This window comes from Bufo bufo, chromosome 2 (genome assembly GCF_905171765.1).
Source record: "Bufo bufo chromosome 2, aBufBuf1.1, whole genome shotgun sequence".
Taxonomy (NCBI): domain Eukaryota; kingdom Metazoa; phylum Chordata; class Amphibia; order Anura; family Bufonidae; genus Bufo; species Bufo bufo.
The window spans coordinates 644,147,352-644,161,530 of NC_053390.1; the positions used below are offsets into that span (position 1 = coordinate 644,147,352).

Below are 14,179 nucleotides of genomic sequence, written 5' to 3' on the forward strand. Positions count from 1 at the left end.
TCTCTCCTCTTTTACCTTGTTGATTCCCTTTATGTATTTAAAAGTTTAGTTCCCTTTAGGAGAAGATTAGGATGTGTTCAAGTATATATGTTTTCTTTGTCTTCATTAGAGTATTCCTGGTTACTACACTACATAACATCCCGGGTCACTACAAATGTAAGGAGAAAATCTCTTCAGAAGGAAAAGGTAATCATAATCAGGAAATGTTGAATGCATAGACACACATCAAGGTTCACAACCATTTTATGTGCCTCCGACACCCCCCCCCCCCCCCACACACACACAAAAAATAAAAAAATTAGAACGATATTGGTGAAGTTCTCTATATGCATTGCATGTGTTTCCATCTTGCTTCCATTGCACATATTGTTTCAGTCTATGACAAAAAAATACATAATATAAAAATAAAGCCTTATATATTATACTGGGAAAACATAGTTTATGTCCATTGTATGTGTAATAAAACTCCATAAAACAGAATTCCATATGGCTATGGACTACTGATAGACCAAGACATCGACTGGGTGAGAATGGCATCCATCTATGTTATATCTATTTTCACGCTAATATCTATTGCTCAGCTAGTCACATTTTCTGGTCTCTTTTAAATCACATTACATTTTTTGCTTTAGGGACAGCATCATTTATTTAATTTTAGGGAATTGGATCTAAAAAGTTAGCATCACTCTGTATCTGTCCCCCCCCCCCCCCTCCCATATAGAATCATATGTAAAATGATCCAATATCACATATCTGTGAGGGGCAAACATATGCGAACCTTTGCTTTTAGTTAAACTGATCACTTTTTTGTTTCACCTTAACTAAAGCAAAAAACGGTGTGAAAGAGCACTAAAGTAAGATCAGTGCAAGGTTTTGCCTTCCTTCTGTAGATATTCGATCACGGGTAGGCAACCTCCGGCACTCCAACTACAACTCCTAGCATGCATACTTGCTCTGCTCTTCTAAGAACTGTCATAGAAATTAATGGAGCATGCTGGGAATTGTAGTTTCACAACAGCTGGAGTGCCGAACATTGCTGAAGCCTGTACTAGATGGTAGGACATATTGCAGCATTTTGGTGTCCGTCTGACGAAACTGAGCCAATCGGATCCGTCCTGACACACAATGTAAGTCAATGGGGACTGCTCAGTTTTCACTGACACAATATGGCACAATAGAAAACTGATCCATCCCCCATTGACTTTCAATGGTGTTCAAGACAGATTCGTTTTGGCTATGTTAAAGATAATACAAACGGATCGGTTCTGAACAGATGCATGCGGTTGTAATATCTGAACGGATGTGTTTGTGCAGATCCATGACGGATCCACACCAAACGCGAGTGTGAAAGTAGCCTCACATTGTGTTTAAACGTGACCAAACTTATACTTACATACCTTGACCTTGGAGTTCACCTCTAATCTCTTTGGAAGTTGTTCTTGACTCTTTGGTTACCATTTGTATTATCCATCTCTTCAATTTATCATCAATTGTCTCTTGAGGCCACGTCCAGGGAAGTTGGCTACAGTCCCATAGACTTTCAAATTCTGTTCTAAAAAATATGTGCAACTATAGTAACAGGAACATCATGCTGTTTGGAGATGTCTTACAGTCTTTACCATGTTTGTCTATAATTTTCTTTCTAATCTCCTGAGACATCTCTCTCCTTAGCTTTCTTTGGCACATGTTCACTGTGGTATCCACCATGATACCAAACAGCACAATGACTACTTTTAATCAGACTGATTACAAGTTTGAAGACACCCGTGATGCTAATTACAGGACACACCTTAGTTTAAAATATCCCTGTAGTCAAATTATTTTCAATCTTTTTTTAGGGCTACCATCAATTTTGTCCAGGCCAGTTTCATTAGTTTGTAAAATTAGAGTGTTGAACCACAATTCAAAAGCAATGTCTGATTTTCATTAGCTGATTTTCAGTAAATTTTATATATATTTTTTAGAAGCACAGAGCCCTGCAATCAAAGGGGTTGTCCGGGAATTTATATTAATGGCCTATCCTCTGGATAGGTCATCAATATCAGACCTGGGAATCAGCTGTTAGAAGAGGTTGGCTCTACACGAGCGCCATGGCCTCTTTCTGGGCCATGTGATGTCGCCGTACATCGGTCACATGGCCTAGTGGCTGCTCAGCCCTAGTCAATGGGGCTGAGCTGCAATACCAAGCACAGCCGCGATACAGTGTACGGCACTGTGCTTGGAAAGCTAACGGGAGGCCGCGGCGCTCACCAGAGCTTCGGTGAGCGCAGCAACTCCCTGAAACAGCTGATCCTATGCTGAGGATAGGTCATCATTATCAATTGCTGGATAACTCTTTTAATTAATGCTGTGTAAAAATATATAATAAAAATAAATATTAATAATTATTAATAAGGGGCTATTCATACATTGTCTCTTTAGGGCTGTTCGCAGCTGTTTTTACTGTACGACAAGCGGATACATTAGTAAACCGAACAAAAAAACGTACAGAAATGTATTGCTTGACATACCTTTAGACTATAATTAGGCAAACCTAATTCAAAAGTGCATAGTTTTGACTATGTGCCCGCAGTTTATTGCTGTGACCACACCAAGAAAGGACCTGTAATTTCCTGGTGCAGTAGCAGCCATAAGCCACGGCCTCCCACTGAAAACAATGGAAGGCAGCTTCTGCATGGCCCCCAATGCTTTTTGGTACGGAATCATGTGAATAGCTCCTTACTGCTCTCTCCCATCAAAACAAACGTGGATGCACGGCTGGACTGAGTATACTACAGCGTTGCCAGATCTAGATGTGATTTTACCAGATGGGATATTAACTAAAACAATGGTTTCTTGCAGGTAAAGCAAAAAATGTTACTTCGTCTCCCAGTAGACCGAGAAAAGGCCATTATGGGGACAAAAGCCAGGTATAGTATGATGGACGCAGTCATCTATAAATCACACTGTTTTTTGTTTCTCACACCGAAACGAGGGTTTTGATAATAATGCTTCTTCAAATTCAGCTAAGCGTAACATAGTTCTTAATAATATACATTACTTTTACTACAAAACCTGTGGGAACATGACACCAGAAACATCAGTCCTCTGTATTTTCACAGGTACACGTATTCAGTGATGTCAGCTCCAATGTAGCAGCTCAGGCTTGGCTCAGACTTGCTAATAGTGAAGGTAAGAGGAATATATATGCAACTGACACTGGGGTGTGCCTAGAAAAGGGTCTGAGGGAATGGTAAAAACCACAGAGATTTTCTCCGTAGTGTTTTTTAAATCTTTGTGTCATAGACCACTCCATGGTGCAGAACAGTGCCATATACAGTCAGGTCCATAAATATTGGGACATCGACACAATTCTAACATTTCTGGCTCTATACACCACCACAATGGATTTGAAATGAAACAAACAAGATGTGCTTTATCTGCAGACTGTCAGCTTTAATTTGTGGGTATTTACATCCAAATCAGGTGAACGGTGCAGGAATTACAACAGTTTGCATATGTGCCTCCCACTTGTTAAGGGACCAAAAGGAATGGGACAATTGGCTTCTCAGCTGTTCCATGGCCCGGTGTGTGTTATTCCCTCATTATCCCAATTACAATGAGCAGATAAAAGGTTCAGAGTTCATTTCAAGTGTGCTATTTGTATTTGGAATCTGTTGCTGTCAACTCAAGATGAGATCCAAAAAGCTGTCACTATCAGTGAAGCAAGCCATCAATAGGCTGAAAAAACAAAAAAACAAACCCATCAGAGAGATAGCAAAAACATTAGGCGTGGCCAAAACAACTGTTTGGAACATTCTTAAAAAGAAGGAACGCATTGGTGAGCTCAGCAACACCAAAAGATCCGGAAGACCATGGAAAACAACTGTGGTGGATGACCGAAAAATTCTTTCCCTGGTAAAGAAAACACCCATCACAACAGTTGGCCAGATCAAGAACACTCTCCAGGAGGTAGGTGTATGTGTGTCAAAGTCAACAATCAAGAGAAGACTTCACCAGAGTGAATACAGAGGGTTGACCACAAGATGGAAGCCATTGGTGAGTCTCAAAAACAGGAAGGTCAGATTAGAGTTTACCAAACGACATCTAAAAAAGCCTTCACAGTTCTGGAACAACATCCTATGGACAGATGAGACCAAGATCAACTTGTACCAGAGTGATGGGAAGAGAAGATTGTGGAGAAGGAAAGGAACTGCTCATGATCCTAAGCATACCCCCTCATCAGTGAAGCATGGTGGTGGTAGTGTCATGGCGTGGGCATGTATGGCTGCCAATGGGACTGGTTCTCTTGTATTTATTGATGATGTGACTGCTGACAAAGGCAGCAGGATGAATTCTGAAGTGTTTCGGGCAATATTATCTGCTCATATTCAGTCAAATGCTTCAGAACTCATTGGACGGCGCTTCACAGTGCAGATGGACAATGACCCAAAGCATACTGCAAAAGCAACCAAAGAGTTTTTTAAGGGAAAGAAGTGGAATGTTATGCAATGGCCAAGTCAATCACCTGACCTGAATCCGATTCAGCATGCATTTCACTTGCTGAAGACAAGACTGAAGGGAAAATACCCCAAGAACAAGCAGGAACTGAAGACAGTTGCAGTAGAGGCCTGGCAGCTGCATCACCAGGGCTGAAACCCAGCGTCTGGTGATGTCTATGCGTTCCAGACTTCAGGCTGTAATTGACCGCAAAGGATTTGCAACCAAGTATTAAAAAGTGAAAGTTTGATTTATGATTATTATTGTGTCCCATTACTTTTGGTCCCTTAACAAGTGGGAGGCACATATGCAAACTGTTGTAATTCCTACACCGTTCACCTGATTTGGATGTAAATACCCTCAAATTAAGGCTGACAGTCTGCAGGTAAAGCATATCTTGTTTGTTTCATTTCAAATCCATTGTGGTGGTGTATAGAGCCAAAAAATGTTAGAATTGTGTCCATGTCCCAATATTTATGGACCTGGCTGTAGTAATACCTCTATGACAGGGATGCTCAACCTGCAGCTCTCCAGCTGTTATAAAACTACAACTCCCACCATGCCTGCTGTAGGTTGGTAGCTGTAGGCTGTCCAGGCATGCTGGGAGTTGTAGTTTACAACAGCTGGAGAGCCGCAGGTTGGGCATCCCTGCTCTATCAGATGACCACCAAAAAGTACATTAAAAAGTGGTTTCTGAAGGAGTGGTGGAACTAAAAATCTAGCCTGGATGGGTGGTCTAGGGAGTGGTCTTTCGGAGAGGTTTCACTGTATATAACTAGGAGGTGTAACGTGTTCCAGGTTTGGTGCAGCACAGTAAGGAGCCGAATAGCTTAGATATTGTAAAAATACTGTATCAGTACAGGTATCTCAGAGGTTGCAAAGAGAAATGTCATGTTTTTTAGTTGTTGTAGATTCATGTGTCTTAAAGGGACACTATAATTTTTTTTTTATCACAAACTGTTTTACCAATATATGTGAATATTATATGAACATTTTTTCCACAAAAAAACTGGTGAATGGTTTACTGGATATAATATTTTTAAGTAACTCCATGTATTCCACTTCCTCTATTGTTTGGACTTTTTCAGTCAGACCATTCACTGTGGCAAAAAGAGAGAATTTTTTTTGCGGTGCGGAGGCACGGACAGAAAACCCACGGAAGCAATCCGTAGTGCTTCTGTGGGCTTCCGATCTGTGCCTCCGTTCAAGTGAATGGGTCCGCATTCCGTGATGCGGGGTGCACCCGGCCGGTGCCCATGTATTGCAGACCCGCTATTTGCGAGCCGCAATACGACCACGGCCGGGCAACGGCTGTGTGCATGAGCCCTCAATCAGAGCATCACACTGACAACTGTAATGCTGTTTTGTGGGCATCTTGATCTAGGCCTATGAAATGACAAATAAAGCTATCATACGTTTATCCTAATTTTACTAACCTACTATTTTACTAGCAGATGATATCTTTCCCTGACAGCAGCAGTAAGCTACAAATGGGTTCCCTATTTATATAGGAGTTTTACTTCTCTATGCTGACTTCTAAAGAGGGAAAACATTTTGGGGGGAATTTATCATTTATTCCCTGAATACCAGTTTTCTGATGTAAAAAATTCAACGTGTTTGTGACTTTTTCCTGCAACCTGTCCTATTTTTTTTACACATTCCCAAAAAGCAGGCATGGTGAGGTCAGGAAGGGACAGCTGGTCCAGTCCATTTATCTTCTTTTAAGCTAGGGGCTGGCACAGATTTCAGTTTAGGCACATGGACTGTACGAGGCTGCACCTAATTTGGCTATTCATACCATTTGTTTGATAACATAACCTTTTTTATCCTATCTGTTTCTATCCATTGCTATGTGCTCCATTCCTGTCTTATCCATTCAGTTCTTGTCTTTTCCTATCCATTCTGCATCCGTAACTATTTTTATCCATTCTTTTCTATCTGTTGCTATCAGTTGAGTTTCTATCCCATCTTATCCATTTCTATCCTATCTTATTATTAGTTGCTCTCTGTTCTTATCCTATCCATACATGCCCTATCTGTTCTGTACACATTCTATGCTCTTAATTTGAATTTATTATTTCCATATTTACTAAACTGTTCTTTGTTCTTATGATAACGTCAGACTATTCTGCTGTAAAGAAAATGATACAGTTTGTAAATGACAAACAAGCTATGAAGGAGGATACAAGTGCAATGAAGAGTACACTTTACCAAGTAAGGGTTTTCATACATTTTTTACATTTTGATATATTAGTAAAAACTATTAAACATTAGATTTGCATTCCAGATACATATAAATGTAATTATAACCATCTAACAGCTAACCTACCTTTTAGCTTACTGTTACAACGGGTGCATTATCCATGAGGGATGTAGGGCTGTTGGGATATTCAACCCAGGCATTGCTTTTAACTGATTGCATTGAAGAAACCTTTTTAAAGCTAAGGGTTGCCTGGAAGTGGGAAATATGTTCTTTTAGTAAAGAAGGAGGCACTAACAAGTCATTCTGCTTTGGTAAAGGTTACAGACACAAAACTATATTTGCTAATTAAACCGTAGAGGAAACAGCTATCCTTGTAGATATACCATCCTAGCAGAACCTAGTAGGGTATTCTAGTGCATCCGTCTCTTGTGTAACTTAAAATTCAATCCTTTATTTCATCTATCCATTAAAAATAGATCTTCAGCATGGAAGACCTACGTGTTTTGGCCGATTGTAGCTGTTTTAGTCATGACTAGGATTGAATCTTAGTTACATGCTGGATCCTCCTTTTTTCAATGTGGACTTCTTGAGCCTGAATCTGCTTTGGATCTGTGTCATGGATTGAATCATTGCATGTGAGCAAGGTGTTTCCTTTTGTTACTGATCCTTCTCTTGTGCCAGTCTCTGACCTCATTGCAAGGCTGCTGGTACTATGATGAGTATTGTCAGGAATAAGGGCCCATGCACACAAACGTATTTTCTTTCCGTGTCCATTCAGGTTTTTTTCGCGGACCGTATCTGGAACCATTCACATCAATGGGTCCGCAAAAAAAACAGAAGTTATTTCATGTGCATTCCGTTTCCGTATGTTCGTATTTCCGTTCCGCAAAACAATAGAAAATGTCCTATTATTGTCCGCATTACGGACAAGGATAGTAATAGGGGCCAGCTGTTCCGTTCCGCAAAATACGGAATGCACACGGATATTATCCGTATTTTTTGCAAATCGGTTTTTTTCGGACCGCAGAATACATACGGTCGTGTGCATGAGCCCTAACTATAAGGAATGGAAGGGCTTTCAAAGGTGGAGATTGCATCCAAAACACTAGTCTAGGCATGGTGTGTGCCCTTTCCTATGTACTTTTTTTTTTGGGGGGGGGGGGTGCACTTTTCCCTTCTGGTTGTAGAAAGAAAGTGGGTTACCATCGTTCTATAAGATATAACATTTGATCTTTCAAACAGGTATTGAAACAATATATGAAACCTAAATACCTTCCCTCAGCCCAGCGGTGGCTACTGAATGCTCGGCCTGAAGGTAAATAATATTACGGTTGACATGATGACCTCTATATAGAGTTCGTATGATAAATCATACAGAGGCAGCTCACTCATGTGTAGATAGGACATGAACGCAATCACACGTTTCAGTATCAGTTTACCAAGATTGCAGTTATTTATTCTTAAATATGTATCTCTGTACGAGATATGAACATTTTGTAAATGACCCTTCAGAAGTGTGCCTCACACCTGTGATTTTTACATAGTAAATATAATATTAAGTACTGTAGCTAATATATAGTTTCTAGTGTCATTTGCAGGAGGGAGATGATGCAGTGTGTTGCCTGAGGCCTTCATGTATTTTTTTTCATGCAGTTTACTACATAAAAAAACTGAAACAAGCGGTAGCACTCAAGTAAAAAAGTGGCACAAAATCTGTCACAGAAGCTAAAGCCAATTTTGTGTAGTACCATGGTAATCTGCCAGTAGGCCATCGCTGATTTTGCATTTGTAGATCGGTTTAAAATGGCTTATATATAGTAAAGTGAACTATGATAAAGAAGACTATAAGCAGCACTCCCCAAAGGCACATACAGTTGCAAGAAAAAGTATGTGAACCCTTTGGAATGATATGGATTTCTGCACAAATTGGTCATAAAATGTGATCTGATCTTCATCTAAGTCACAACAATAGACAATCACAGTGCTTAAACTAATAACACACAAATAATTAAATGTTACCATGTTTTTATTGAACACACCATGTAAACATTCACAGTGCAGGTGGAAAAAGTATGTGAACCCCTACACCAGGCATGCTCAACCTGCGGCCCTCCAGATGTTGCAAAACTACAACTCCCAGCATGCCTGAACAGCCTACAGCTCTCAGCCTACAGCAGGGCATTGTGGTAGTTGTAGTTTTACAACAGCTGGAGGGCCGCAGGTTGAGCATGCCTGCCCTAGACTAATGACATCCCCAAGAGCTAATTGGAGTGAGGTGTCAGCCAACTGGAGTCCAATCAATGAGATGAGATTGGAGGTGTTGGTTACAGCTGCCCTGCCCTATAAAAAACACACACCAGTTCTGGGTTTGCTTTTCACAAGAAGCATTGCCTGATGTGAATGATGCCTCGCACAAAAGAGCTCTCAGAAGACCTACGATTAAGAATTGTTGACTTGCATAAAGCTGGAAAGGGTTATAAAAGTATCTCCAAAAGCCTTGCTGTTCATCAGTCCATGATAAGACAAATTGTCTATAAATGGAGAAAGTTCAGCACTGCTGCTACTCTCCCTAGTAGTGGCCGTCCTGTAAAGATGACTGCAAGAGCACAGCGCAGACTGCTCAATGAGGTGGAGAAGAATCCTACAGTGTCAGCTAAAGATTTACAAAAGTCTCTGGCATATGCTAACATCCCTGTTAGCGAATCTACAATCTGTAAAACACTAAAACAAGAATGGATTTCATGGGAGGATACCATAGAGGTAGCCACTGCTGTCCCAAAAAAACATTGCTGCATGTTTACAGTTTGCACAAGAGCACCTGGATGTTCCACAGCAGTACTGGCAGTACTTTGGAAGAAACACACAACACTATGTGTGGAAAAAAAGGTAGGTCACGCACGCTCCTCCCTCCGGGCGAACTCCCGGCCCGATGTGAAATCGTACCCGAGTGAAGCTCCTCTGGCCACTGCTATACCCTCCCCCCCTCCCCTCTTGCTCACCGCCTTGACACGCTGCTACAACGCGGACGCTGTCATCTTGCGGACCTGCCGCTCGGCTGCTTCTCATCTAGCTGCCCCGTTCCTTTGAGGACATAGAAGGATACAACAAGTGGAGTCGATTGCGGGGCTGAGAAGCGACGGGAGAGGCAAGCTGATTCGGTGGTGTGGGGATGCTTTCCCCCCCCCCCCCTCCCCCGCTGCAAGGATGAGGTGAGATGTATTGTGCCTTTTTCTTCTCCTCTGGAAACCTGAGAGCAACAAGCTGAGACAACAGCGGTGAAAGGGCGCAGGCTGAGGGGTGTTGGATCGGGGGCCATGAGAACTGGTCATATAAGTATAGCAGGCTGGATTCCCAGCCTGCATTTGTGGGAGGGGCATAGGGTATTTAGCCGGCACACGCCCTCCCTCTGGTGTCGGCATCGCACAGTGCCTCTCGTATTCCGGTGATGTCATTCGAGTGCGACTTCCGGTTCCGGCTAGACTGACGAGGCAGAAGCTGCGGCGGTACGCTTCTCCCGGGCGGCGGTCCCTCGTGGTAAGTTACTCCGGGCTGCTTCGCCGCCGCACTCCATCTCCGGCGGCCCACCTCCGGCTCCGCTTCCCCCACCGACGCGTCTCCTCTGCTGCGCTCCTCTGGCCGCGCCATCTAACTCCGCTCGGCCGCGGCCATCGCGCCCGGTCTGGGGGAGCGCGCATTCCTGGCGTGGCCGGCGGGGGAGCGGTGCAGCAGGAGACGGGACGCCTGGTGGTTCGCTCAGGCAGCGCTGGGGCAGATTTCGCTGGGGCACACCGAAACTGGCTGCATCACGTTCCCCGCGTCCGGTCTCCACAGCACGCCATTTCTCCCAGCGTCGCCTCGCGGGGGTCCCGCGCGTCTCCCCCCCCCCCCCGGGCTGATTACTTCTCCTTGTTCAGGCCTTGGGGGGGCAGCAGGCGGGGACGCTACTCCACGACTTCCCCGATGCGTTCCACGGTGGAACGCATCGGCATGCACACTTCCGCCCATCTCCCGGAGCTCCACCACTTCCCCGGTGCGTTCCACGGTGGAACGCATCGGCGTTCATGCATCACTTAGTCATGAGGAAGCCTCCCATATTCCCAACCTTCCCTGCGCTCCACCGTGGGGGCACCCAGGGGGAACCCCATCAGCCATATCCTGGGCTCCAATATGGAAGGCTACCACGCCTACTCCTGGTTCCTTGACCACATTTCTATTTCTCCCATGTGTTCAAGGAAGTGTCACATGAAAAGCCCAGAATAAGCTTGGGCAGGCACGTTGCAGGGATGCCGTGGCCGGGCGGCTCGGTCTTGCGGTGCGGCCGGGCGTCCCGGGAGCAGCTGCGTGTGCCGGTTGCCAGGCACGCCGCGGTTCCGCCCTGAGAAAGAGAAAAAAAAAAAAAAAAAAGGTCTGCTCAGATATGTTCCGTTTTCTTTCACCTGGAAAATGCAAATGTGATCGCACACTACATCCAGCACTCTGCCCTCCATGCTGGATGAGACATTGGTTTATATTTTGGCCAAAGCATAGTAAGCCACTCACCGCGTCAAGGCTGTCTCATGAGTGGTCCCTAACTCTTGTTCCTACCTGTTCATGGGCCATGACAGCCACATTACTATGCTTTGGCCAAAATATAAACCAATGTCTCATCCAGCATGGAGGGCAGAGTGCTGGATGTAGTGTGCGATCACATTTGCATTTTCCGTTTGTATATGTATTTCGCCATAGTGATGTGCACCTGCAGCAGGTTGTGCTGACCCAACCCCTTATTTTTTTCTTTGTAGTATATATTGGAGGCGTGGCGATCTCCTTGGAGTCATTGCACACCTGACCAGTTAATCTGTCCTTGAGGCTGGTTTTAAAGTCAGTATAAAACTGAGTCTGCTTGTATAGAACCTACCATTAGCCATCTGGCTCCAGGAGAAGTATATGGTAGGTTCAGCATGCATGTTGGTACTTGCATCCCTGGATCCGACGAAAGCTGTAATGGCACCGGACGGGGTTACAAGCAAAGTGTACTTGGCTTGCATGCTGACCTGCATTCCCTGGATTTTATGTGGCTGTCATGGCCCATGAACAGGTAGGAACAAGAGTTAGGGACCACTCATGAGACAGCCTTGACGCGGTGAGTGGCTTACTATGCTTTGGCCAAAATATAAACCAATGTCTCATCCAGCATGGAGGGCAGAGTGCTGGATGTAGTGTGCGATCACATTTGCATTTTCCGTTTGTATATGTATTTCGCCATAGTGATGTGCACCTGCAGCAGGTTGTGCTGACCCAACCCCTTATTTTTTTCTTTGTAGTATATATTGGAGGCGTGGCGATCTCCTTGGAGTCATTGCACACCTGACCAGTTAATCTGTCCTTGAGGCTGGTTTTAAAGTCAGTATAAAACTGAGTCTGCTTGTATAGAACCTACCATTAGCCATCTGGCTCCAGGAGAAGTATATGGTAGGTTCAGCATGCATGTTGGTACTTGCATCCCTGGATCCGACGAAAGCTGTAATGGCACCGGACGGGGTTACAAGCAAAGTGTACTTGGCTTGCATGCTGACCTGCATTCCCTGGATTTTATGTGGCTGTCATGGCCCATGAACAGGTAGGAACAAGAGTTAGGGACCACTCATGAGACAGCCTTGACGCGGTGAGTGGCTTACTATGCTTTGGCCAAAATATAAACCAATGTCTCATCCAGCATGGAGGGCAGAGTGCTGGATGTAGTGTGCGATCACATTTGCATTTTCCGTTTGTATATGTATTTCGCCATAGTGATGTGCACCTGCAGCAGGTTGTGCTGACCCAACCCCTTATTTTTTTCTTTGTAGTATATATTGGAGGCGTGGCGATCTCCTTGGAGTCATTGCACACCTGACCAGTTAATCTGTCCTTGAGGCTGGTTTTAAAGTCAGTATAAAACTGAGTCTGCTTGTATAGAACCTACCATTAGCCATCTGGCTCCAGGAGAAGTATATGGTAGGTTCAGCATGCATGTTGGTACTTGCATCCCTGGATCCGACGAAAGCTGTAATGGCACCGGACGGGGTTACAAGCAAAGTGTACTTGGCTTGCATGCTGACCTGCATTCCCTGGATTTTATGTGGCTGTCATGGCCCATGAACAGGTAGGAACAAGAGTTAGGGACCACTCATGAGACAGCCTTGACGCGGTGAGTGGCTTACTATGCTTTGGCCAAAATATAAACCAATGTCTCATCCAGCATGGAGGGCAGAGTGCTGGATGTAGTGTGCTATCACATTTGCATTTTCCGTTTGTATATGTATTTCGCCATAGTGATGTGCACCTGCAGCAGGTTGTGCTGACCCAACCCCTTATTTTTTTCTTTGTAGTATATATTGGAGGCGTGGCGATCTCCTTGGAGTCATTGCACACCTGACCAGTTAATCTGTCCTTGAGGCTGGTTTTAAAGTCAGTATAAAACTGAGTCTGCTTGTATAGAACCTACCATTAGCCATCTGGCTCCAGGAGAAGTATATGGTAGGTTCAGCATGCATGTTGGTACTTGCATCCCTGGATCCGACGAAAGCTGTAATGGCACCGGACGGGGTTACAAGCAAAGTGTACTTGGCTTGCATGCTGACCTGCATTCCCTGGATTTTATGTGGCTGTCATGGCCCATGAACAGGTAGGAACAAGAGTTAGGGACCACTCATGAGACAGCCTTGACGCGGTGAGTGGCTTACTATGCTTTGGCCAAAATATAAACCAATGTCTCATCCAGCATGGAGGGCAGAGTGCTGGATGTAGTGTGCGATCACATTTGCATTTTCCGTTTGTATATGTATTTCGCCATAGTGATGTGCACCTGCAGCAGGTTGTGCTGACCCAACCCCTTATTTTTTTCTTTGTAGTATATATTGGAGGCGTGGCGATCTCCTTGGAGTCATTGCACACCTGACCAGTTAATCTGTCCTTGAGGCTGGTTTTAAAGTCAGTATAAAACTGAGTCTGCTTGTATAGAACCTACCATTAGCCATCTGGCTCCAGGAGAAGTATATGGTAGGTTCAGCATGCATGTTGGTACTTGCATCCCTGGATCCGACGAAAGCTGTAATGGCACCGGACGGGGTTACAAGCAAAGTGTACTTGGCTTGCATGCTGACCTGCATTCCCTGGATTTTATGTGGCTGTCATGGCCCATGAACAGGTAGGAACAAGAGTTAGGGACCACTCATGAGACAGCCTTGACGCGGTGAGTGGCTTACTATGCTTTGGCCAAAATATAAACCAATGTCTCATCCAGCATGGAGGGCAGAGTGCTGGATGTAGTGTGCGATCACATTTGCATTTTCCGTTTGTATATGTATTTCGCCATAGTGATGTGCACCTGCAGCAGGTTGTGCTGACCCAACCCCTTATTTTTTTCTTTGTAGTATATATTGGAGGCGTGGCGATCTCCTTGGAGTCATTGCACACCTGACCAGTTAATCTGTCCTTGAGGCTGGTTTTAAAGTCAGTATAAAACTGAGTCTGCTTGTA

At 44.3% G+C, this 14,179-nt stretch overlaps 1 protein-coding gene across 2 annotated transcripts in view; it reads left to right on the forward strand.

The window, feature by feature from the left end:
* The window catches only part of LOC120990016, a 134,408-nt gene that overhangs the window by 7,473 nt on the left and 112,756 nt on the right, over window positions 1–14,179 (forward strand). For both annotated transcript variants that reach the window (XM_040418519.1, XM_040418518.1), the window contains exons 2-6: window positions 110–186; window positions 2,842–2,909; window positions 3,102–3,171; window positions 6,602–6,693; window positions 7,925–7,997. In XM_040418519.1, coding sequence (XP_040274453.1) covers window positions 110–186; window positions 2,842–2,909; window positions 3,102–3,171; window positions 6,602–6,693; window positions 7,925–7,997 — 380 coding nt within the window. The remainder of the gene's footprint in view (window positions 1–109; window positions 187–2,841; window positions 2,910–3,101; window positions 3,172–6,601; window positions 6,694–7,924; window positions 7,998–14,179) is intronic.